Source organism: Narcine bancroftii, chromosome 3, assembly GCF_036971445.1.
Source record: "Narcine bancroftii isolate sNarBan1 chromosome 3, sNarBan1.hap1, whole genome shotgun sequence".
Lineage (NCBI taxonomy): Eukaryota > Metazoa > Chordata > Chondrichthyes > Torpediniformes > Narcinidae > Narcine > Narcine bancroftii.
Window position 1 is genome coordinate 4,760,190 of NC_091471.1, and position 27,714 is coordinate 4,787,903.

The window sequence follows — 27,714 nt, forward strand, 5'->3', positions numbered from 1 at the left end:
GGGTCAGACACAGAGTGAAGCTCCCTCCACACTGTCCCATCACACACTCCCGGGGTCAGACACAGAGTGAAGCTCCCTCCACACTGTCCCATCACACACTCCCAGGGTCAGACACAGTGTGAAGCTCCCTCCACACTGTCCCATCACACACTCCTGGGGTCAGACACAGAGTGAAGCTCCCTCCACACTGTCCCATCACACACTCCTGGGGTCAGACACAGATGAAGCCCCCTCCACACTGTCCCATCACACACTCCCGGGGTCAGACACAGAGTGAAGCTCCCTCCACACTGTCCCATCACACACTCCCGGGGTCAGACACAGAGTGAAGCTCCCTCCACACTGTCCCATCACACACTCCTGGGGTCAGACACAGATGAAGCCCCCTCCACACTGTCCCATCACACACTCCCGGGTTCAGACACAGAGTGAAGCTCCCTCCACACCGTCCCATCACACATTCCCGGGTTCAGACACAGAGTGAAGCTCCCTCCACACCGTCCCATCACACATTCCCGGGTTCAGACACAGAGTAAAGCTCCCTCCACACTGTCCCATCACACACTCCTGGGGTCAGACACAGAGTGAAGCCCCCTCCACACTGTCCCATCACACACTCCTGGGGTCAGACACAGAGTGAAGCTCCCTCCACACCGTCCCATCACACATTCCCGGGTTCAGACACAGAGTAAAGCTCCCTCCACACTGTCCCATCACACACTCCTGGGGTCAGACACAGAGTGAAGCCCCCTCCACACTGTCCCATCACACACTCCTGGGGTCAGACACAGAGTGAAGCTCCCTCCACACTGTCCCATCACTCACTGGAAGCTCGTTGCATAACACTCACTCCCTCTGCGTGAAGAAGATGCCCCTCAGGTTGCTTTTCTAACGTTTCCCTCTCACCTGCTGAACGATTTTGTTGTCTTCTTGACTGTTGGATGGAATGTTACAAGTCCCATTATTGGTGGGGTTTTTTAAAGAGCGCGGGGTTAAGGAGCCAATATCCCAGGCCAAATAGGGTCTGCCCGTTGTTGTCCCCCTGCCCCAGCGGCGCTTGGATAAGCAGAACCGAGGGAAATAAACGCAAGGCCGTCCAGTGTCGAGGTTGTGAAGACGAGCCTGGGTGCAGCGCAGCACCAATCGAGAGTCCATCAGGAACTGGAGCGTTGCCCATTGGCAGAGATTGGCGCAAGCGACCAGAACCCGACGCACCTCCTCAGAGCGCAGACAATCCGCTGGAGGGGGGGAGTGGGAGCAGATAAAAGAGAGAGAGAGAGAGAGAGGGAGGAGTCGGAGTGCGACTGGGTCGGGAGAAGAGGGAGTGAGAAGACTGGGAGAGAGAGAGAGAGAATTCCTTGAGACTGAAAAAGTGAGGGGGGGGAACAGAGGATAGAGAACGAGAGAAGAGAGAGAGAGGGAAGAAGGGTGGATAGAGGGGGGAGAGAGAGGGGAGGGTGGATAGGGGAGAGAGAGAGGGGGAAGGAGGGTGGATAGAGGGGGGAGAGAGAGAGGGGAGGGTGGATAGAGGGGGAGAGAGAGAGTGGGAAGGAGGGTGGATAGAGGGGGAGAGAGAGAGGGAAGAAGGGTGGATAGAGGGGGGGAGAGAGAGGGGGAAGGAGGGTGGATAGAGGGGGGGTGAGAGAGAGGGGAAGGTGGATAGAGGGGGAGAGAGAGAGTGGGAAGGAGGGTGGATAGAGGGGGGAGAGAGAGAGGGGAGGGTGGATAGAGGGGGAGAGAGAGAGATTTCCAGGGAGGAGAGGGGACAGGACGCCGAGTTTCTCCCGCTATTCGGGGCTAACCCATGAGCGTGAGAGCGACGAAGACGCCCAGACTCCCGACCCCGCTCCAAGATGCTGCGAGTGTTCGTTCTGTGCGCCGAGAGGCTGCAGATAATCGAGCAGGACATCAGCGACGCGTATTGCGGGGTGACCTTCCAAGGTAAAAGGCGGCGAGTCCGGCCGGCGCGGCCAAGGTTAAATATAGCAGGGGTTGGGTTGCAGGCTCCGTCCGCTGGCGATCGAGGAACCAGGCTCTGCAGGAAGCCTCCAACTCCCCCAGCGTGGGTTCAGCCTTCCTTCTCCTGCCCCACAGTCTGGGCTTCTCTCTCCTCAGACGCTGCCCGACCTGAATTTTCTGTTCATTTGAAATCAGATTTTCAGCCTCTAGTTTTTAAATATATAACTGTGACCTCCCATCTAGGTATGCCAGCAATTTAATTCCTCGCCTGACCTCCCCCCCCCCCTCGCTTTCCCTTCCCCTCCCTCCTGCTCTTCATTCCCCTCCCTCCTCTGCCCTTTCTTTTCCCTTTGCTCTCACCCTCCCTCCCCTTTCTCTCCCTCACCATCTTTTTTCCCCACCACTCTCTCCAACTCCCTTCCCCTCTCCCTTCACTTATCCCTTCTATCCATCTCCTTCCCCTCTCTCCCCACATCACTCTCTTGCCTTCCTGATTCCCCCTTTCTCCTCTCTCCCTTCACACCTCTCTTTTTCCTCCCTCCCCCTCTCCTTCACTCCTCTCCTCCTACTCACTTGACATCTACGTCTGTGTAGCTCAGTACGACAATAACACCGTCTACAAATTTGCCGACGATACCACGGTAGCGGGTTGTATAAAGGACGGGGATGAGTCAGGAGACAGGAGGGAGATTGAAAACTTGGCTGAATGGTGCACCAACAACAACTTGCACTCAATGTCACCTAAACTAAGGAGCTGATTGTTGGCTTCAGGAAGGGAAAGCCAGTGGTGCACGATCAGAGGTGGAGAGGGGGAGCACATCTAAGTTCATGGGAGTCATAATCTCAGAAGATCTTTCCTGGTCCCAACACACAAATGGCATCATGAAGAAAACACATCAGTGCCTCTACTTCCTCAGGAGGTTGCGGAGGTTGGGTATGACACCTGAAACCCTGCCAAATTTCTACTGAGGTGTGGTGGAAAGTGTGCTGACTGGCTGCATCACGGTCTGATGTGGGGGAAACTAATATCTCTGAGCGTAAAGCCCTCCACAAGGTAATGGACACAGCCCAGGACATCACAGGCAAAAATCTCCCCACTCTTGAGTACATTTATGGGGAACGCTGCTGTCAGAGAGCAGCAGTGATCATCAGGGACCCACACCACCCAGCACATGCTCTGTTCTCACTGCTGCCATCAAGAAAGAGGTCGAGGTGCCCCAAGACTCACACCACCAGGTTCAGGAACAGCTGCTCCCCCTCCACCATCAGATTCCTCAACCACAAACTCATTCAGGAAAACATTCACTTGTGGACTTCATTGATTTTCTTTTGGTCTCTTGGCATTGCACAGTCAGTTTGTTTACATTCATTATCTGTTTAGAGTTCTTTATCTGTTAACATGTATATGTTGTGCACAGGTATTTTTTTTGCACTACCAATTAGTAGAAATTCTGCCTGGCCCACAGGAAAAAGAATCTCAGGGTTGTATGTGATGTCATGTTCGTACTCTGACAACCTTCCCTCCTCTTCATTCCCCTTTCCTTTCTCCCTCTCCCTTCCTCCTCTCCCCCACCATTTCCTTCCCAACTCTTTCCTTCTCCCTCCCTCATGTTCTCTCTACCTCATCTCCCTCCCTCCTCCCCTTTCTCCCTCGCCTCTATCTCCCTCGCCCTCTATCTCTATACTTTTTTCTCTCCCCATTGCTCTCTCCTCCTATTTCTGCCTTTCCCTCCCACTGTCTTTCCCTCCCATCACTTTTCCTCTCTCCCATCTCCCTTTCTCTGTCCCATCTCTCCCCCTCCATCCCTTTCCACCTCCACCCCTCTCTCTCTCTCTCCCTTTCCCTCTCTCCCTTTCCCTCTCTCCCTTCCCCTCTCTCCCTTCCCCTCTCTCCCTTCCCCTCTCTCCCTTCCCCTCTCTCTGATGCACCAACAGTCACTCAGGAGAATATTGCGGAGAAAGCAAAGGGCTTTAATTCACTTGAGAACTTAACAGATCCTTACTGTTCAGTTGTCCTGCACTGAGTTGCAGGGGGATGTGGAACAGCCACTTTTATACAGGAGCCTGTGGGGCGGGGCCACAGGTACAACCGGCCAATAGGCATGCTTGTCCAGATAATGATACATGACAGTAGTATACTACATTCACCCCTTGTTTGTAAAAAGAGTCCCATGGGGTGAAGTGGGACTTACAAAGTTATGTTTACAACTTGGAAGTCATAAGTTCAGCCTTTCAGGCGGTCTGGTTGTACACTGGGACTATAGTAGAACCTGTTACGGCTGCGGTGCAGCAGTGGAGTCCTGGACGGACTTGGCCGCCTGTTCATATCCATTAGTGTTGTGCTGGTGGGTGGGCGCTGTGCCTGGTCTATCCTCCCTCAGGGCAGAGGCAGGTAACCAGAGGACGGGTGCATTATCTGCGTTCATTGGTGAGGAGAAGTGTGGGGTGATTAGCAGCGGACTGCAGGCCCCCTGAGGGAGCCAAGAAACTGACGGAAATGGGGTCCTCATGTCCGTCCGGATATGCCACGTAGGCATATTGAGGATTGGCATGGAGGAGGTGAACCCTTTCGACCAATGGGTCAGAGATGGTTCCTCACATGCCTCCGGAATAGGACAGGCCCTGGGTACATCAGCCATGCCAGGAGTATGGTCCCTGTCGCAGATATCCTGGGGAAGGAAAACATACATTCGTGTGGTGTAGCGTTAGTGGCGGTGCACAGCAGGGACCTGGTAGAGTGGAGGGCCTCCAGGAGAATCTCCTGCCAGTGGGAGACTGGGAAGCCCTTTGACCCGCAAGGCCAAGAGGACTGCCTTCCAGACCGTAGCATTCTCCCTCTCCTCTTGCCCATTGCCCGGGGGTCCAGCTTGGGGCAATGCCCCTGGACAACAGGTACTGGCGCAGCTCATCACTCGTAAAGGAAGGTCCCCGGTCACTGTGGATGTAACTGGGGAAGACAAACAGAGTGAAGAGGCTGTGCAGGGCCTTGATGACTGTGGCAGCAGGTCATGTCCGAGGAGGGGATGGCAAATGGGAAACAGAAGTGTTCATCAATGATGTTGAGGAAGTATATGTTATGGTTGGTGGAGGGCAGGGGTCATTTCAACTCGATACCGAGTTGTCGAAAGGGCGAGTGGCTTTAATAAGTTGTGCCCTGTCTGGCCAGTAGGAGTGCAGCTTGCACTCAGCACAGACCTGGCAGTTCTTTGTCGTTGACCTGATCTCGTCGGTGGAGTATGGCAGGTTGTGTGCTTTGACAAAGTGAAAGAACCTGGTAACTCTGGGGTGACCGAGATCATTATGGAGGTTCTGCAGTTGGTCAATCTGGGAGCTGGCACAAGCCCCGTGGGGCCTAAGTTTCCCCGGCCAGTACAGGATGTCATAGTTATAGGTGGATAATTCTATTCCTCATTGCATTATGTTATGGTTTTTGATTTTACCCCATTGCTGATTGTGGGACATGAACGTGACAGCACGTTGATAGGTCAGCAGGGGGAATCTCTTACCAGCCAGGTAACGGTACCAATGTTGCACTGCTTTGACAATGACCTGGGCCTCTTTTTTGACTGAGGAGTGTTGAATCTCGGGGCCCTGCAGGGTGCGTGAAAAGAATGCAACAGGCCTGCCTACCTGGTTAAGGGTGGCTGCCAGGGCAAAGTCTAACGCATTGCTTTCCACCTGAAAAGGGGTGGATTCGTCCACAGCACGTGTCGTGGCCTTGGCGATGTCGCACTTGATGCAGTTGAAGGCTGCAGGAGCCTCCTCTGCTGGGAGGTGGGGAGGGGAGGGGAAGGACATAGATTTGATAAGAGGACAGACCTTGTCCACATAAATGGGGACCCACTGTGCGCAATAGGAGAAAAACTCCAGGACCTTGAGGCTGTGTGGAAGTGGTTGCATGTGGTCTGGGTCTGGGCCAATGACGCCATTCACCACAACACAGCCAAGGATGGCCAGGTGGGTTGTGCAGAACACACACTTGGCCTTGTTGTATGTCAGATTAAGGAGCTTGGCTGTCTTGAGAAATCTCTGGAGATTGGCATCATGGTCCTGCAGGTCATGGCCGAAGATGGTAACGTTATCGAGATATGGGAAAGGGGCCTGCAACTCATACTGATCCAGCATGCAGTCCGTTTCCCATTGGAAGACTGAGACGCCATTCCTGATGCCAAAGGGGAAGAGGTAGAGACGACCAACTGCCTCGAACACCCTATACTGGCGGCCCTCTGGGCGGATGGGTAACTGGTGATATGCCGACTTTATCTCAATGGTTGAGAAGACCCGATACTGGGCAATTTGGCTGACCTTGTCGGCGATTCGCGGAAGAGGGTATGTGTCCAACTGAGTGCATCTATTGATGGTCTGACTTTAATCGATGACCATTCTATTCTTTTCCTTCTTCCGCACTATCTGCGCTCTCCAAGGGCTATTGCTGGCTTCATTAACTCCTACCTTAAGTAAGCACTGTACCTCTGCCCGGATGAAGGCCCTGTCCCCGGCGTGGTACCGTCTGCTTCTAGCGGTGACAGGTTTGCAATTGGGGGTGTGGTTGGTGAATCACGACAGAGGGGGGGACTTTAATTGTGGAGAGCCCGCAAGTCATGCATGGTGAGTGATTAGGTGGGGGACATGTACGGCGTGGGGTTGGTTATTGAATTTTTGATTATGAACAGTGAGGGGTGGATGGGGCCCATCGAACTCCATTGTCTCGCTTTTAAAGGGATATTGAAAATCAAGCCCTGACAGTACAGCAATGCAGAGCCTGCAACATGACCATCAGTCTAAAGTTGTCATATACAGTACCCCGCACCGTTAAAGTCACAGTACAGAAACCCCGAACATTCGCTGTATGGAACTTAGTTGCCAGGGAGACCTTCTGGTTCACCACCACCAGCAGGGACAGGCTCTGCACTGTGTCCGGATGTATCAAACTCCGTGCTCCCGCTATCGAACAAACAACTCGACACGTGTCTGTTTACCTTGATGTCCGTCACTGACCTGGCGAGTTGGCGCGGGCTGTCATGGTTGAGGGTGATTGAGGCTAGAGTCAGGTCGCCACCATATTTTCGATGAGTTCGTATATTCCAGTCCAGTACAAGGCAGACTTTGCTCTGAGTTTGCATTTCTCCATTCCCATGTGACCGCCATGTATTTTCTGGAGAATCTCTTTAAATATTGTTTCAGGTCTAATCAGTCTTGATCCAGCCAGCAGAACCCCATTCTCCAATTATATGTCCTCTCTACTAGACTAATATTGATGTATTAAAGGCTGTATCTGCTTATCCTCTCTGGCCATCCTTGTATGAATTGTTTAGAAAGTATTTGCAACACCTCGTCCTTACTGTTTTTTTCTCGGATCTGGCTTAGTTTATTACTGGTCACACTGACGAGATGATGGATCTTGATCCCCAAGTCTTCCATCTCTTATTTTTCATTCAGGGAAAGTTGTGACAAGATGTCAACAGGCACCATCTCTTTGCCTGGTAGGTATTTTAAGTCTAAGTCATAGCATTGGAGTCATGGAATTGATCACTACAGTCTAGCCGGGGCCTTGTTTAAGGTCTTTCTCTGGATGTATTCCAGTGAGCGATAACGTTCCAGTTTCCACTAGAAACTTTCTTCCATACAGAAACTTGTGAAATTTTTCATATTCATATATGACTGCCAAGACTCTCTCTCAATATTGCCATATCTGGTCTCTGTTCTTAGTGCTTTTGAGGCAGAAGCTATTGGTTTTCCTTCTTGTACTAATTCTGCACCACGGCCTCTGTTAAATGCATCTACTTGCAGAGTGAAGGTTTTGTCTAGTATCTCAATTCCATTTCTCTGCATATTATTTCTTTGAGCTGGTCAAAACTTCTCTGATGTGATGGTGACCACTGAAATTCTACGTCTTCCTTCAGCAACTCTCTGATGTTTGCTGTGTCCGTATGACCATATTATAGTTTATGACATGGAAACAGGCCATCTCGGCCCTACAAGTCCATGCCGGTTCACTCAAACAACTCCGCTAGTTCCCCACGCCTATTTTCCGTCCATAAACCTCCAACCCCCTCCTATCCATATATATATAGATATATATATCTATATATATATTTATATCTTTGGCTTGGCTTCGCGGACGAAGATTTATGGAGGGGTATGTCCACGTCTGCTGCAGGCTCGTTGGTGACTGACTGATGTGGGACAGGCAGGCATGGTTGCAGCGGTTGCAAGGGGAAATTGGTGGGTTGGGGTTGGGTGTTGGGTTTTTCCTCCTTTGTCTTTTGTCAGTGAGGTGGGCTCTGCGGTCTTCTTCAAAGCAGGTTGCTGCCTGCCGAACTGTGAGGTGCCAAGATGCACGGTTTGAGGTGAGATCAGCCCACTGGCGGTGGTCAATGTGGCAGGCACCAAGAGATTTCTTTAAGCAGTCCTTGTACCTCTTCTTTGGTGCACCTCTGTCTCGGTGGCCAGTGGAGAGCTCGCCATATAACACGATCTTGGGGAGGCGATGGTCCTCCATTCTGGAGACATGACCCACCCAGCGCAGTTGGGTCTTCAGCAGCATGGATTCGATGCTTGCGGACTCTGCCAGCTCGAGTACTTCAATGTTGGTGATGAAGTCACTCCAATGAATGTTGAGGATGGAACGGAGATAGCGCTGATGGAAGCGTTCTAGGAGCCGTAGGTGCTGCCGGTAGAGGACCCATGATTCAGTGCCGAACAGGAGCATGGGTATGTACACGCTGATCTTTGTGTGTTTCTTCAGGTGGTTGTTTTTCCAGACTCTTTTGTGTAGTCTTCCAAAGGCGCTATTTGCCTTGGCTAGTCTGTTGTCTATATCTTTGTCGATCCTTGCATCAGATGAAATGGTGCAGCCGAGATAGGTAAACTGGTTGACCGTTTTGAGTTTTGTATGCCCGATGGAGATGTTGGGGGGCTGGTAGTCATGGTGGGGAGCTGGCTGATGGAGGACCTCAGTTTTCTTCAGGCTGACTTCCAGGCCATACATTTTGGCAGTTTCCGCAAAACAGGACGTCATGCGCTGGAGAGCTGGCTCTGAATGGGCAACTAAAGCAGCATCGTCTGCAAAGAGTAGTTCACGGACAAGTTGCCCTTGTGTCTTGGTGTGAGCTTGCAGGCGCCTCAGATTGAAGAGACTGCCATTCATGCGGTACCGGATGTAAACAGCGTCTTCATTGTTGAGGTCTTTCATGGCTTGGTTCAGCATCATGCTGAAGAAGATAGTAAAGAGGGTTGGTGCGAGGACGCAGCCTTGCTTCACGCCGTTGTCGATGGAGAAGGGTTCGGAGAGCTCATTGCTGTATCTGACCCAACCTGGTTGGTTTTCATGCAGTTGGATAACCATGTTGAGGAACTTTGGGGGGCATCTGAGGCGCTCTAGTATTTGCCAAAGCCCTTTCCTGCTCACGGTGTCGAAGGCTTTGGTGAGGTCAACAAAGGTGATGTAGAGTCCTTTGTTTTGTTCTCTGCACTTTTCTTGGAGCTGTCTGAGGGCAAAGACCATGTCAGTAGTTCTTCTGTTTGCGCGAAAGCCGCACTGTGATTCTGGGAGAACATTCTCGGCGACACTAGATATTATTCTATTTAGGAGAATCCTAGCGAAGATTTTGCCTGCAATGGAGAGCAGCGTGATTCCCCTGTAGTTTGAGCAGTCTGATTTCTCACCTTTGTTTTTGTACAGGGTGATGATGATGGCATCACGAAGGTCCTGAGGCAGCTTTCCTTGGTCCCAGCAGAGCTTGAAAAACTCATGCAGTTTGGCATGCAGAGTTTTTCCGCCAGCCTTCCAGACCTCTGGGGGGGGGGGGTGGATTTATATATATATATATATATATATATATCCTGCCTCTTCTTAAATGAAAGAATTGACTCTGCCTCAACTATTTCCTCCGCAAGATTATTCCATTCAGCCACCTCTCGCTGAGTGAAGAAACATCCTTGAATGTTTCTCCTAAAATGTTGCCCCCTTACCCTCAACTTGTGTCCTCTTGTTTCAATCTCCCCTCCTCTCAGGGGGAAGAGTCCACTTGCATCTAGTCTATCTATTCCCTTCATAATTTTAAACACCTCTATCAAATCCCCTCTCAACCATCTACGTTCCAATGAATAAAGTCCTAACCTCTTCATCTTTCTCTGTACTCTAGGTATTTTAAGCCAGGCAACATCTTTGTAAATCTTCTCTGCCCCCTCTCCACCTTATCTATATCCTTCCCATAATTTGGAGACCAGAACTGAACAGAAGAGTCTAAACCAGGCCTCACCAATGTCTTAAACAGTCGCAGCATCACCTCCCATCTCCTATACTCTATGCTATGATTTATGAAGGCTAACATACCAAATGCCTTCTTAACCACCCTGTCAACATGGGAATCCACCTTCAAGGAACACTGTACCATAACTCCAAGATCTTTGTTCTTGTGCATTCCCCAATGTGCTCCTCTTTACTACATATGTCCTATTTTGATTAATTTTTCCCAAAATGAAGCACCTCACACTTTTCTACATTAAATTCCATCTGCCATCTTTCAGCCCAACTCTCCAGGCAAATGAAATCCCTCTGTAATCCCTGAAAACCTTCCTCGCTATCCACCACTCCCCCTATTTTTGTATCGTCTGCGTATTTACTTACCCAGTTAACCAACCCATCATCCAAATCATTAATATAAATTATGAACAACAGGGGACCCAGCACCGATCCTTGAGGCCCACCGCTCATCACAGGCTTCCATCCTGACAGACAGTTGTCCACCATGACCCTCTGCTGTCTCTCCTCCAGCCACCTCTGAATCCATCTTACTATTTCTCTATTAATCCCTAGTGACTGAACCTTCCTTACTTACCTTTCATGTGGAACCTATTAAAAGCTTTGCTCAAATCCAGATAGACTACATCAACTGCCTTACCTTCATCCTCCTTTCTTGGCACTTCAAAAAACTCAACAAGGTTTGTCAAACATGACTTCCCCTTCACAAACCCATGCTAGGTGCTCCTAATCAATCCCTGCTTATCTAGATATTTATACACACCATCTCTAAGAATACACTCCATAACTTTGCCTATCACTGAAGTCAAGCTTACAGGCCTATAATTACTTGGCCGACACCTCGTGCCTTTTTTAAACAACGGTACTACATTAGCAACCCTCCAATCCCACGGCACCACACCCTCCTCCAGTGATCATTGAAAAATCACTGACAGTGTCTCCGCCATTTGCTTCTTGTCCTCCCTTAACGTCCTGGGGAAAATCCCATCAGGACCAGGAGACTTATCCACTTTTACTGACCCTAGAAGCTCCAAACCCCTCTCTTTACTAATCCCTATCTTTTCTATAACTAAGCCATTTGCCTCTCTTATCACACAGAGTCCAATGTCCTTTTCCTTTGTGAACACAGATGAGAAAAAAATCATTTAATATCTCTCCTATCTGATACAGTTCCTCAAGCAGTTCACCGCTCTCATTTTATAGCAGTCCTATTCTATCCTTAACCCTCCTTTAATTATTCACATATCTGTAAAAACCCTTTGGATTCACTTTGACCTTATCAGCTATTGACACCTCATACCTTCTTTTTGCCTTTCTAATTTCCTTCTTATCCAGTTTTTGCTTCTTAAATTTAGTATATGCCCCTCTCTTATCCTGAACTAACTTCCTTATATTTCCAGGAAATCACGGTTCCCTTGAACTTTTGGCCTTGCCTTTCGATCTGACTGGCATGTAAAGATCATGTACTCTCAATATCTCTTTAAATACCCTCTAAATCCCCTCTACATCCTTTCCAGAAAAAAAGATCAACCCATATAATTTTCTGCAAATCCCTTCTCATTTCTTCAAATCTGGCCTTCTCCCACTCGAAGACCTTCAACCTCGGACCTGACCTATCCCTTTATTTAAGTTGAAGGTAATGGACCCATGATCACTGGATCCAAAGTTCTCACCAATGCTCACTTCCGTCACCTGCCCTATTCCGTTCCCTAACAATAGATCTAACACTGCTTCCCCTCTAAGTAGGCACCTCAACATATTGCTGTAAAAAGCAATACTGAACACATTGTACAAAGACTACGCCATCCTGCCCTTTCACTGATTGTGTTTCCCAATCAATATTAGGAAAATTGAAATCCCCAACTATCACTACACATCTCAGTTATTTCCCTGCATATTTGCTCTTTTAGTTCCCTATCCTCTTTTGGTGGCCTATAATATACCCTATATTTGTAGCCTCACCTTTCTTATTTTTTAGATCAACCCACAGAGCCTCGCGTGATGAGTCCTCCAGTCTATCTTGCCTCACCACCGCTGTAATATCTTCCCTGACAAGCAACACCTCCTGTATCTCTTCCCCGACGGGAGCAGCTGAAAGAAGCTGTGTGTAGGGTGGAAGTGGTCCTCAATGATTGTGTGAACCTTCTTCAGATGACAATTCCAGTAGATCACGTCGATGGGGTGATCCTCTCTGCTGTAGAAAGGCATACAGACAAACTCTATATATGCAGCACGTATATGCATTAAATCTTTTCTTTGGCTTGGCTTTGCGGACGAAGATTTATGGAGGGGTAATGTCCACGTCAGCTGCAGGCTCGTTTGTGGCCGACAAGTCCGATGCGGGACAGGCAGACACGGTTGCAGCGGTTGCAAGGGAAAATTGGTTGGTTGGGGTTGGGTGTTGGGTTTTCCCTCCTTTGTCTTTTGACAGTGAGGTGGGGTCTGCGGTCTTCTTCAAAGGAGGTTGCTGCCCGCTGAACTGTGAGGCACCAAGATGCATGGTTTGAGGCGAGATCAGCCCACTGGCGATGGTCAATGTGGCAGGCACCAAGAGCTTTCTTTAGGCAGTCTCAGATGTTCAGTGTGAACCCATGAATCCATGCTGCCCAAATAATCTGCACCCCCAGTATGTACTCATGGGCCAAATTGGCCTGTTACCATGCTGTATATCTAAAATTGAAAGGTTGGCCACCCTGCTCAACAGAATCTGTACCACATAGTAATGCCGGGACATTCTTGATAGCTACAGAAAGTTGAGAGGAAATCTGTCAAAAAGAAAGGACACTGTTGTGGGGTTCACACAGGAGCCTGATGGCTGTAAGGAAGAAACTGCCTTTATATCTACCAATTTCTTTATTAAATGTAGATTATAAAATAATAGCTAAAATACTGGTGAATAGACTTATCAAACATTTACCACATTTGGTGCAAGTTGACCAAGCAGGTTTTATTAAGAATAGGTATGCTTCGGATAATGTTCTTAGACTGATGACTTAGATCAATGAGTCAAGGCAGCAGTCCAACCAACCAATGATTGTGGCACTTGATGCAGAAAAAGCATTTGATTGTGTGGAATGGAATTTTTTATTTAATATTAGAAAAATTTAATTTTGGACCATTTTTTACTAGTTGGGTTAGGCATTATGTAAAAATCCAGTTGCTAGGGTGATGACGAATAGTCAAACTTCTTCATCATTTAAATGATCAAGGTTGCCCATTGTCACCAGCCTTATTTGCATTGGTCAAGTTAGCTCAAGTAATTAGACAAATGAGAATATAACCATATAACCACTTACAGCACAGAACAGGCCAGTTCGGCCCTACTAGTCCATGCCGTAGCAAATCCCCACCCTCCTAGTCCCACTGACCAGCACCCGGTCCATACCCCTCTAGTCCCCTCCTATCCATGTAACGATCCAGTCTTTCCTTAAATGTAACCAATGATCCCGCCTCACCACGTCTGCCGGAAGCTCATTCCACATCCCTACCACCCTTTGCGTAAAGAAATTTCCCCTCATGTTCCCCTTATAATTTTCCCCCTTCAATCTTAAACCATGCCCTCTAGTTTGAATCTCCCCCACTCTTAATTGAAAAAGCCTATCCACGTTGACTCTGTCTGTCCCTTTTAAAATCTTAAACACCTCTATCAAGTCCCCGCTCAATCTTCTACGCTCCAGAGAAAAAAGCCCCAGTCTGCACAACCTTTCCCTGTAACTCAGACCCTGAAATCCTGTCAACATTCTCGTGAACCTTCTCTGCACTCTCTCTAGCTTGTTTATATCTTTCCTATAATTTGGTGACTAAAACTGTACACAGTACTCCAAATTTGGCCTCACCAATGCCTTGTACAATTTCATCATAACCTCCCTACTCTTGAATTCAATACTCCGATTTAAGAAGGCCAACGTTCCAAATGCCTTCTTCACCACACCATCTACCTGAGTATCAGCCTTGAGGGTACTATTTACCACAACTCCTAAATCCCTTTGTTGGTCTGCACATCTCAATAGCCGACCATTTAATGCATATGACCTATTTAGATTTGCCTTTCCAAAATGTAACACCTCACACTTATCTGTATTAAATTCCATCAGCCATTTCTCAGCCTACACCTCCAGCCTTCCTAAATCACCTTTTAATCTACGGTAATCTACCTCACTGTCCACAACACCACCAATCTTTGTATCATCCGCAAACTTGCTTATCCAATTCTCCATCCCTATTTCCAGATCGTTAATATATATAACAAACAATAGTGGACCCAGGACCGATCCCTGAGGAACTCCACTAGTCACCGGCCTCCAATTGGACAAACAATTTTCTACCACTACTCTCTGACACCTCCCATCCAACCATTGCTGAATCCATTTCACTACCTCCTTATTTATACCTAATGCCTCCACCTTTTTTCCTAACCTCCTGTGGGGAACTTTGTCAAAAGCTTTACTAAAGTCTAAATAGACAACATCCACAGCTTTCCCTTCAACCTTTTTTGTAACCCCCTCGAAGAACTCAATCAGGTTTGTCAAGTATGATCTACCCCTGACAAAACCATGCTGATTACTCCCTATCAATCCCTATACCTCCAAAATTTGTAAATACCATCCCTCAGAACACTTTCCATCAACTTACCCACCACAGACGTCAGACTCACGGGCCTATAATTCCCAGGTTTACATTTAGACCCTTTCTTAAACAGCGGAACCACATGCACCACCCTCCAATCCTTTGGCACTACCCCCGTGGCCAGTGACATCCTAAATATCTCTGTTAATGGCCCCACTAACTATCCACTAGCCTCCCTGAGGGTCCTTGGGAATATTTTGTCCAGTCCCGGAGATTTATCCATCTTTATCTTTTTCAACACAGCCATCACTACCTCCTTGGTTATCCTTATATGCTTCATGACCTCCCCACTATTTTTATTTACCTCAACTGGTTCAATATTTTTTTTCCCTAGTGAATACCGAGGCAAAGAAATCATTCAAAATTTCCCCCATTTCCTCAGACTTCTCACTCAGCCTACCCTCGCTATCTACAAGGGGTCCAATTTTATCCCTCACTAATCTTTTACTTTTAATGTACCTATAGAAACCCTTTGGATTTATTTTTACTCTGTCTGCCAAAGCCTCTTCGTGCCTTTTTTTGGCCTTTCTAATTTCTTTCTTAAGATTCCTTCCACACTCCTTGTAGTCCTCCTTCAAACTCTCAGCTCCCTACTCTTTATACCTCTTGTACACCTCCCTTTTTCTCCTAACCAAATTTCCAATATTCCTCGAAAACCAAGCCTCCCTATGACTTCCAGCCTTTCCTTTGATCCTCACTGGGACATAACTACTCTGTACCCTCAAAATTTCTTTTTTGAATATCCTCCATTTCTCATTTACACCCTCACCTGAAAATATCCTGTCCCACTCAATACTCCCCAAATCCCTTCTTATTCCTTCGAAATTTGCTCTTTTCCAATCCAGAACCTCAACTTTAGGCCCCTCCTTGATCTTCCCTAAAACTACCTTAAAACTAACAGAATTATGATCACTAGACCCAATTGGATCTCCAACATTAATGTCTGATACCTGACCTAGTTCGTTCCCTAACAGGAGATCCAGTATTACACTGTCCCGAGTCAGTTCTTCTACTAATTGATTCAGAAAACAATCTTGAACACATTTAACAAACTCTAGCCCATCCAGCCCTCTAACTGTATGGGTATCCCAATCAATGTGAGGGAAGTTAAAATCTCCCATGGTCACTACCTTATGATTCTCACACATATACGTTATCTCTCTACACATTTGTTCCTTTAGTTTTCTTGACCCATTTGGTGATCTGTAATACACCCCTATTAGCACCCTCATGCCTCCTTTACCCCTCAATTCCACCCAAACAGCCTCACTGGACGATCCCTCCAGACCATCTTGCCACCTCATGGCAGTAATGTCCTCCTTAACAAGCAGAGCAACTCCTTCCCCTTTTTTACCCCCTGATCTATCACATCTAAAACAAATGTATCCTGGAACGTTAAGTTGCCAGTCCTGCCCCTCTTGTAGCCAGGTCTCACTAATTGCCACAATATTAAAGGGATAAAAATTGCAGAAGATTAATTTATTTGCCATTGATGTATTGATATACTAACACATCTGGAACAATCTTTGAAACATTTGCAAAAGTGTTTGGAACAATATGGAGAATTGTCTGGGTATAATATAAACTGGGATAAGATTGAAATATTACCAATTTCAGATGGTGATTATACTGAGTGTAAACAGATTACAAAATTGCGATGGTCTGATAAAATGAAGTATTTAGGGGTAACTGTTGATACAAATTATCAATCTTTATGTAAATTATATACCATTATTGAAGAAGATTAAAGTGAATTCGAATAAGTGGAAAGATCTTCCTTTAACATTAATAGGCCAGGTGAATTGTATTAAGATGAATATAATTTCACGTATTCAATATCTTTTCCAATCGGTTCCATGTTCACTTCCAAAAGTATTTTTTCAGGATTTGAATGAGGCGGTAAGGAAATTTTTGTGGAAAGGAAAATTAGCTCGGGTAGCATTGTAGAAATTGACTTGGAAATATGCTTTAGGGGGACTTCAACTGCCTCATTGTCAGAATTATTATGAACCTGCACAATTAAAATTTGTTAATAGGATGTTAGATATTACACAACCTCCTAGTCGGGCTAAAGTGGAGTTAGCCTGTATTTCTGAGTTTCAGGTCCATCAATTTATATTTAAGTGGAATTCCTGTTTATTACAGAGATATGCCTGTTTTAAAACATTTATTAGGGATTTAGACTAAAAGGAATTCTATTATAGGTTCGGGGGGTAAGATTTCGACCCAAACTCCATTATATCAAAATAGGGTAATTCCTTTTTCAATGAATAATATGTATTTAAAGATTTGGGACTCTGAAGGTATAAAGGTGATCGAGGATTGCTTTGAAGAAGGGCAGTTTCTTTCTTTTAACCGACTTAGGGAAAAATTTGGAATACCATTTAATTCTTTAGTTATGTACAACCAAGTCCGAGCTTTGGTAATAGATAATTTTTGGAAGAGATATGAAGCTACCTGAATTAACCAAGTTTGAGTTTTTGCTTTCACAAATACTAAGAAAGAGATTTATTTCTGATATGTATGCTTTGATACAAGATAGTATGAATAAACCAAATTTAAGTAAATCTAGAATTAAATGTGAAGAAGATTTATCTTCTGATATACCTCAGGAGGATTGGGAAGTCATGTGTCAAGACGGTGTAACTAAATTACTTAATGTAAGATATAGTTTAGTTAATTATATTTTTTTACATCAGTTGCATTTGACTCCTGAGAAACTGAAAAGATATGGATTTAGTAATTCGGATTTATGTTTTAGATGTGGATTACTTATTGGAACGTTTTTACATGCAGTTTGTGACAAAGTTCAACCATTTTGGGAAAAAAATAGACTATTTTTGGAAAAATTGTTTGAGATTAAATTACCATTGGACCCATTAATTTTTTTGCTGGGTTATACTGTACCATTGACTGGTTTGGGGTTGGACAAGTTTCAGATAGCTTTTGTTTGTTTAGCACTGGCAGTAGCGTGGAAATGTATTGCGACTACATGGAAAGATAATGTAGAGGTAAATATAGCTCATTGGCATAATGAGTTGAGATCTTGTATTTATATGGGAGAAAATAACATATAATTTGCATGATAATTATTCCTTTTTTGTTCAGACGTGGTCACCTTATTTGGAATGTATGGGTTTAGAAATATCTTGTCTTTTTTTATTATAATTTTGAAATATCACACAGCCTATGTATGCAATTAACTGGTATATGTTTTTTTTTTTGCTCCCCTTGCAGGGTTTGCTGAGGGTGGGTGGTTTTGTTCATTTTAGTTTATTTTGTTATTTTAAAATTCTAAATAAAGTTAAAAAAAAAGAAACTGCCTTTAAATCTGTCGGTGGGCGTCTGGAGCCTTGTCCCTGATGGGAGGAGGGAGAAGAGAGTGTGTCCGAGGTGCGACGGGTTCTTCAGTGCGTCGGCTGCCTTTCCCCGGCAGCGGGGGATGTAGATGGTGTCCGTGGAGGGGAGGGATGATGTTCTGAGCTGCATTCACCACTTTCCGCAGTTTCTCCCGCTCTTGAGAGGAGCAGCTCCCGTCTTGTGTCACATGATGCACCCAGCAAATCTGTTCTGCATTAAGAATAGGAAGAGTTTCGGCATCAATCCCTAATGATTTTCAGACTGCAATGTCGGGAAAATCATGAGAAAATTTAGCTTAATTTCTGCCCTCGTGGTCATTCACACTGGGCAGTTTTTTATACTGCAAGTCCCTGAGTGCAACAGTCCCGGGAGTTGGATGTGCTGTAGTGTGGATGACCATCAACAAATTTTTCCGGCACAATTTACCCTGCAGGCTCCCTCTAAAAATTTGTAGGGGTCCTGCAGGATCAATCGTGGTGCAGAATTGACTCCAAATTCCTGCACGTTCCTTTTTAGACTGCCCGTGTAGCGTAAAAATTCCTGGATTGTGCCGTTACAAGCCTGCAATCTAAAAACCCCTTCCTGTGAACCACTGGTAGCCACAGGCATCCATTTACAAAATAGTATCCTCTACTCTCACCCTCTGTGTTCTATTGCCAAGCCTGTGTTGGATCCAATTTACCAATTTGACCTGGATCCCATGGGTTATCACCTTTTTAACTAATCTCCCATGTCGGATATTGACTGAGGCTTTACCGAAGACTATGTAGATCACATCTAATGCAATGCCCTCATTAATATGCTTCAGACTACACTTCCCTTCATTCCCTCTGCTTCGGAATTTCTTCCATTAACCCCCTAGAGTAACAGGCATATATTTACTAGGCTTTTATACAACATAGACCATTACAGCACAATCAGGACCTTTGCTGTGTAAAAAGCCTACCTCTGGCATCTCCCCAAAACTTTCCATCCCTCACCTTAAATAGACGTCCTCTAGTATTTGCTATTGTTGCCCTCGGGGAAAGGCATTGTCTGTCCATCCTATCGAAGCCCCTCCTAATCCTATATACCTCGATCAGGTCACCTCTGTCTAGTCACCTTTCATCCTTGTTGGCTCCAAAGAGAAAAGCTGTAGCTCTGAGCCCTAATCACACATTAGATGGCATGCGGCGTGTTTACAGCTCTCTGCAGTTTTTTTGAATAACTTATTTGATAAACATAATAATTGATAAAAATAAAAATGCAGACAAAGACATAGCATTTTAACAGTTTCAACCCCCACCCCCCCCCTACCATAACCCACCTCTAATCTATCCCAAAAAGAAGAAAGAGAGAAGACTAGATCAAATAACATAAGGCCCATCAGTGATTTGCCATGGATCGGGGCAACACCATCAGTGCATGGGAAAAAAGTTAATATTTCATCTGCGTATATTCCATATATGAGTTCCAGGTTTTAACACAAAAGGAATGATTATTATGTAAATTATATATGATCTTTTCCAGCGGAATACAAGGCCTCATTTCCAAATGCCATCGTTGAATATTTAAACTGGTCTCATTTTTCCAAGTGATTGCCAAACATTTTCTTGCCTCAGCTAAAACCAATCTCAGGAAAGCAACTTGAAATTTATTTCATTTTAACTCCAAACTCATTTTCTTAATATAACCCAGTAAAAATACCAAAGGGTCAAGTGAAATCTTAAATTTGAAAACAGCTTCTAGGGCAGGGGTGTCAAACTCAAATTCACCGAGGGCCAAAATTTAAAACTTGGACTAAGTCGAGGGCCGAACTAAATATTTATTGAAAATTTTCAACAACATCTGCATGTTTTCTCTTCTTTCAACATATGTAATGTTAAACTTTTTCTTATTAAAAGAAATGTTTACTAATAGTTTTGGATAAACTCTTTCATTCTCATTGTCACTGGCCCATTTCCTTTGGAGCTCTGAAACCGTGCACATGACGAGTCAATGAGGGATGATTAAAGCAGTGGTCTTCAAACTTTTTCTTCCCACCCACAGACCACCTTAAGCAATCCCTTACAAATCACAGAGCACCAATGGCACAGGGACGCGAGTGGAAAGAAAAAGGTTGAGAACTGTTGTATTGTGGTAACTCCACATCTCATTAGGTTAATTGTTAGGCAAGTGGTCAGAGAAGGACCCCCCCCACCCCAAGAAAGGCTTAAATCACAGGAACAAAATAAGCTTCCGTCTCACTGCTCCCAATCTTACACACAGTCCTGATGTGGAATGTGGGGTCGCAGCTCCACGTTCACCCGAGTTCAGGTGCTCTCTGTGTGGAGTTTGTACGCTCTTCCCTTGTCTTGGACCAAAAGGTCGGTCGCCTGATGAAGGCACCCGAACCTCCCGTTGAAACGCCGGCGTCCGGGGCGGTGGAAGAATTGGCTGAGAAGAGCGCGTTGCTCCCACCCCCCTCCCATGGTTGGAGAGGGATTAAACTGCGATCTCACGGCGCCGGGCTCGTCTCCCACAAAAGGAGCGGGAGGCAGGGTCCGCCGCGCACAGAGCAAGGGGGAAGGCATCGCCAATGAGACGTTCGGTCCGGCGTCGCCGCTGAAGCGCAGACCCAGCGAGGATGGTCCCCAACTCCAATCGCGTCTGTCGGAGCCGGGCGGGCTGAGTGCGGCGCTTCGATCCCCGGGAATTGGGACTCTGAGATCCCTCCACACCTCCGGCGTCTTCATTTTCACCTTCAGTGTGCATGCGCTATACTGGCGCGGCGGCCAGCGGGCCAACTCTAATATATATTTAATATGATCTTGCGGGCCAAATATAATTATATCGCGGGCCAAATTTGGCCCGTGGGCCAGAGTTTGATATGTGTGTTCTAGAGGTTCCTTAAATCTATTCCAAAAGGGTTTCACCGTCTCACCATAACCAAGTCGAATGCAAAAAAGAACCATCTTCCTTATGACATCTGAAACAGAAATCAGAAGAAGTGAACTTATATTTCCTTAATTTCTCCAGAGTTAAGTATAACTGATGAATAAAATTATAATGAACCAATTTATACCTGACATTTACAATTTTAGTCATTCTATCCTCACATAGATTCATCCAATCCTCTTGAGAAATAGATATGGACAAATCTTTTTCCCATTTTCATTTAGATTTATAAACATAAAGTTTGAGCATTTTATCTGCAATAAAGCGTACCTCTCAGATATAAATCCTTTCATACCACCATCAGTAAGTAAAATTTCAAATTTAGACCGCCTGAGTAGCCGTAGCATACACCCAAAATTATCCAACAATAATGTTTTAACTTGATTATAAGAAAAACGAGTATTCGAAGATATTTCATATTTCTCTCTCGTTCTTTGAAACGAGATAAAATATCCCGTTTCGTAACAATCTTCTGCCAATCTAATTCCTTTCTGTTCCCACAACTTCAGAAATTGATTATTAACTGTAAAAGGATAAAGCTTATTTTGAGACACAGGTGTTTTAGCCAAAATTTTACCTTCAGTACCAATAATTTCATTCTTCTTAGTCCATAGTTCCATTAAATGTTTCAACAATTGGTAAATTATAATTGTATAATAACTGAGAATTCTATTAATAAACTGATCCATCCTCTTCTCTCCAATCTGAGATAGTTCAATATTATCCCATATCCAAGGTTTATCCACTTCAAACATCCTATTAATAAATTTCAGCTGCGCTGATTCATAATTATTCTGAAAATGAGGAAGTTACAAACCTCCTAAAGCATATTTCCTCTCTGCAGTTTCTTGCAGTCTTAGGACATGCAGCCCAGTACAGGCCCTTTGGCCCATGATTTCGTACATGATTTCGTATGTAAACCTACCTCACAACAATGTAACCCCCCCTACACACCTATAACCCTCTACTATTCTTACATTTAAGTGCCTGTCTAAGAGTCTCTTAAATCCCCGTATCGTACCAGCCTCCAGCTCTATGCAGTGGATCAGTAAACACTGGGAAAAGGCGAGGGATGGGGTGCGAGGTGGGGGGGGGGGTGGTTCTGGTTGAATTTCCTTCATCTTTTGAGGATGTAGAGTTGCTGGTGTGCTTCCCATTTCAAACTAGCCACCATTTCTCAAGGTAAATGCCATGAGTGTGAATTCCACAAACTGTTAGGTCTGCTTTGTTCATGAATGAGTGAGTCAGACACCAGACTGAGTCGAAATCAAGGTTCTTTGTTCTTTATTACTGGATTGTAACACTTGCAACTAACAGTGTTAGTTGGAGAAGGCGCATTCTCCCGTTATCAGCAAGTGGTGTTTTTTTTATACCTCAGGATACGTACTTAGTAAATTATCATACCATGACATTGTCCAATGAATAAACTGTTGCTATCCTTCTCTGTTAGTCTGCTGCACATCATTCTTGTTAGTGCAAAGCTTATCTTGAGTGTACAAGGTCACATCTGCATTCTGTTACTCCTTAGTACTGGGTGACTCCTTCTCCGGTCCCATCTCATGATGTTTTTACCTTACAAAACCTACCAGCCTTTGGAGATGAAAATTGGAGAGAGATTAGGTGACTCTTGGAATTGTCCTCAGAGGAGTGGAGAAGGCTGAGAACAGTCTAACCCTTCCCTACCTCACAGTCCACAACCCTCTCTTTTTCTTACACCCATGTGCCGATCCACAGCCACTTTCACACTTGCCAGTGATCCCAGGAATTAACGACAAATCGGCCTTTAAAGTGGCAAGTGTGAGAGCAAAATCAGCTCAACGCCGGCGTGAGATGATGTCATTTCACGCTGGGGACTGCCGGCCTCGACCCCTAGTACAATTCCTGTCATCTGCAGACGTCGGCGTTGCAATCAGGCAAGTGTGAAACTGAGAACTGCATTCTAGGACAGAAACTTTTGCATAAGTTTAGGAACATGAAGGAAGTAAAGATTTAAATGAAGGTATAAACTTTGCTGTGGGAAAGTCACAGTGGGAGAGAGAGAGAGGAAATAAAGAGCAATACATAACAATAGCGGACAATTTATAAACAGCTTGGGAAAGTTGGGTAGCGCTATAGCACACTGTGGGGGAAAAAGCAATGGCGGATCTGACTTCCCAGAATTTCTATGCAGTGAAATCTCTGAGCATGCAGCTGGGCATACAGCCCTTTCTCTGCCACGTGGAATTATGGAAGGGCAGATCTGCCATCGCTTTTTCCCATGGTATTTCTCTATTATGTGACCTACCGCTGCCAAACTTTCCCATGCTATATAAATTGAGCGCTAAGGTGCTACCAACTTTCCCACCCCGTTTAAAAATTGTCCGCTATTACTATTTATGAAAATTGTCCGCTATTACTATTTATGAAAGCCAACATACTGTTCGCCCTCTTCACCACTTGCTGAGCCTGCTTGCTAGCTTTTAGTGACGGGTGAATGAGTCCACCCAGATCCCTTTGCACGACCCCACTCCACAGCTTGACTCCATTTAAATAATATTCTGCTCTCTTATTACTGCCTCCAAAATGGAGAACCTCACATTTGCTCACATTGAACTTCATCTTCCATTCCTCCGCCCACTCCCCCAACCTGTCCAAGTCCCTCTGCATTTTCCTGACATCCTCCTCACTCTTTCCACTGCCACTCAGTTTAGTGTCATCTGCAAATTTGCTCATGTTGTTCATCATCCCTTCATCCAAATCATTTACATAGATGATGAACAACTGAGGACCCAACACCAATCCCTGTGGGACCCCACTCGGCACATCCTGAAAATGACCCGGTTATCCCAACTTTGTTTCCTTTTTCTTAACCAATTTTCTATCCATGTCAGCACCTTCCCCCCAATACCATGCTCCTTGATTTTTTCTATTGTGTGGGACCTTATCAAAGGCTTTCTGGAAGTCCAGGTGCACCACATCCACTGGCTCTCCCGAGTCCACCCTCTTTGTTATATCTTCAAAAAATTCCGGAAGGTTAGTCAAGGATGACTTTCCCTTAAGGAATCCACTGGTACATGGCACCGATACTATTATTTCTGCCCAAGTGCTTTGCTACTTTTCATTTTATGATAGATTCCAATATCTTCCCCACCACTGATGTCAGGCTGACCGGTCTATAATTTCATATTTTCTCTCTCCCTCCCTTCTTAAAAAGTGCCACTACATCAGCCACTCTCCAATCCACAGGCACCTCCCCCAAATGATTCATACCATGCTTGCTGGTAGGATGAGATAGCGTTTCTCCAGGACCACGGAGCATATTTACATAGATATAAGTTAGGAAAGCAGTTAACACAAAATATTAAGGTAGAAAGATACACATTGAAAGTCCATGGTGCACTATACTCTGGGCGTTCAGGAGCTTGATGGCTAAGGGAGAACAGTTTACATGAGGGATGTGTGGAGTCTCACACATGCATCGAGTGTGGTAGATGTCCTCCATGCTAGGAAGAAGTTTTTTCCGCTGATACACAGTCACAGTAACGCCCCCCACTCACTATCACTCCGCGCCACAGTGACAGTAACGCCCCCCACTCACTATCACTCCGCGCCACAGTGACAGTAACGCCCCCCACTCACTATCACTCCGCACCACAGTCACAGTAACGCCCCCCCACTCACTATCCCTCCGCACCACAGTCACAGTAACGCCCCCCCACACACTATCACTCCGCGCCACAGTCACAGTAACGCCCCCCCACTCACTATCACTCCACGCCACAGTCACAGTAACGCACCCCACACACTATCACTCCACGCCACAGTCACAGTAATGCCCCCTACTCACTATCACTCTGCGCCACAGTGAAAGAAACGCCCCCCTCACAATCTGTCTGCACCACAGACACAGTAACGCCCCCCACTCACTATAACTCCGCGCCACAGTGACAGTAACGCCCCCCTCACAATCTGTCCGCGCCACAGTCACTGTAACGTCCCCCTCACAATCTGTCCGTGCCACAGTGACAGTAACGCCCCCCTCACAATCTGTCTGCGCCACAGTCACAGTAATTCCCCCCTCACAATCTGTCCATGCCACAGTCACAGTAACGCCCCCCTCACAATCTGTCCGCGCCACGGTGACAGTAACGCCCCCCTCACAAACTGTCCGTGCCATCAGTCACAGTAACGCCCCCCTCACAATCTGTCCGCACCACCAGTCACAGTAACGCCCCCCTCACAATCTGTCCGCGCCACCAGTCACAGTAACGCCCTCCCTCACAATCTGTCCGTGGCACAGTCACAGTAACGCCCCCCTCACAATCTGTCCACGCCACAGTCACAGTAACGCCCCCCTCACAATCTGTCCACGCCACAGTCACAGTAACGCCCTACCTCACAATCTGTCCGCGCCACAGTCACAGTAACGCCCCCCTCACAATCTGTCCGCACCACCAGTCACAGTAACGCCCCCCTCACAATCTGTCCGCGCCACGGTGACAGTAACGCACCCCTCACAAACTGTTCGTGCCATCTGTCACAGTAACGCCCCCCTCACAATCTGTCAGCACCACCAGTCACAGTAACGCCCCCCTCACATTCTATCCACGCCACCAGTCACAGTAACGCCCCCCTCACAATCTGTCCGCGCCACAGTCACAGTAACACCCCCAACACACTATTACTCCGCGCCACAGTGACAGTAACGCCCCCCTCACAATCTGTCCGCGCCACAGTCACTGAAACGCCCCTCTCACAATCTGTCCATGCCACAGTGACGGTAACGCCCCCCTCACAATCTGTCTGCGTCACAGTGACAGTAACGCCCCCCTCACCATCTCTCCGCGCCACAGTCACAGTAACGCGCCCCTCACAAACTGTCCGCGCCACCAGACTCAGTAACGCCACCCTCGCAAACTGCCCGCACCACCAGTCATAGTAACGCCCTCCCCCACTAACATCCGCGACACAGTCACAGTAACAGCCCCCTCACAATCTGTCTGCGCCACCAGTCACAGTAACGCCCCCCTCACAAACTGTCCGCGCCACCAGACTCAGTAAAGCCACCCTAACAAATTGTCCGCACCACCAGTCACAGTAACGCCCTCCCACACAAACTGTCCGTGCCACAGACACATTAACGCCCCCCTCACAATCTGTCCGCACCACAGTGACAGTAGCGCCCCCCTCACAATCTATCCATGCCACCAGTCACAGTAACGCCCCCCTCATAATCTGTCCGCGCCACAGTGACAGTAATGCCCCCCTCACAATCTATCCGCGCCACACGTCACAGTAACGCCCCCCTCACAATCTATCCGCGCCACCAGACTCAGTAACGCCACCCTCACAAACTGTCCGCACCACCAGTCACAGTAACGCCCTCCCTCACTAACACTCCGCGACACAGTCACAGTAACGGCCCCCTCACAATCTGTCTGCACCACCAGTCACAGTAACGCCCCCCTCACAAACTGTCCGCACCACCAGACTCAGTAACGCCACCCTCACAAACTGTCCGCACCACCAGTCACAGTAACGCCCTCCCTCACAATCTGTCCGTGCCACAGACACATTAACGCCCCCCTCACAATCTGTCCGCACCACAGTGACAGTAGCGCCCCCCTCACAATCTATCCGTGCCACCAGTCACAGTAACGCCCCCCTCACAATCTGTCCGCGCCACAGTGACAGTAACGCCCCCCTCACAATCTATTCGCGCCACACGTCACAGTACCGCCCCCCTCACAATCTGTCTGCGCCACCAGTCACAGTAACGCCCCCCTCACAATCTGTCCGCGCCACCAGACTCAGTAACGCCACCCTCACAAACTGTCCGCACCACCATTCACAGTAACGCCCTCCCTCACAATCTGTCCATGCCAAAGACACATTAACGACCCCTCACAATCTGTCCGCACCACAGTGACAGTAGCGCCCCCCTCACAATCTATCCGTGCCACCAGTCACAGTAACGCCCCTCACACAATCTGTCCGCGCCACAGTGACAGTAACGCCCCCCTCACAATCTATCCGCGCCAAACGTCACAGTAACGCCCCCCTCACAATCTATCAGCGCCACCAGACTCAGTAACGCCACCCTCAGAAAATGTCCGCACCACCAGTCACAGTAACGCCCTCCCTCACTATCACTCCGCGACACAGTCACAGTAACGGCCCCCTCACAATCTCTCTGCGCCACCAGTCACAGTAACGCCCCCCTCACAAACTGTCTGCGCCACCAGACTCAGTAACGCCCCCCTCACTATCTGTCCGCACCACCAGTCACAGTAACGCCCTCCCTCACAATCTGTCCGCGGCACAGTCACAGTAACGCCCCCCTCACAATCTGCCCACAACCAGTCACATTAACGCCCTCCCTCACAATTTGTCCACGCCATCAGTCACAGTAATGTCCTCCCTCACAATCTGTCCATGCCACCAGTCACAGTAACGCCCCCCTCGCAATCTATCCGCGCCACCAGTCACAGTAAAGCCCACCTCACAATCTGTCCGCGCCACAGTCACAGTAACGCCCCCCACACACTATCACTCCATGCCACAGTCACAGTAACGCCCCCCACTCACTATCACTCTGCGCCACAGTC

General features: G+C 47.0%; 1 protein-coding gene across 2 annotated transcripts in view; it reads left to right on the forward strand.

The window, feature by feature from the left end:
- The first annotated feature begins 1,725 nt into the window (after positions 1-1,725).
- Positions 1,726-27,714, forward strand: part of dysf (dysferlin, limb girdle muscular dystrophy 2B (autosomal recessive)) — a 444,465-nt gene continuing 418,476 nt past the window's right edge. For both annotated transcript variants that reach the window (XM_069923420.1, XM_069923428.1), the window contains exon 1: positions 1,726-1,941. In XM_069923420.1, the coding sequence (XP_069779521.1) occupies positions 1,854-1,941 (88 nt within the window). In that variant the 5' untranslated portion in view covers positions 1,726-1,853. The remainder of the gene's footprint in view (positions 1,942-27,714) is intronic.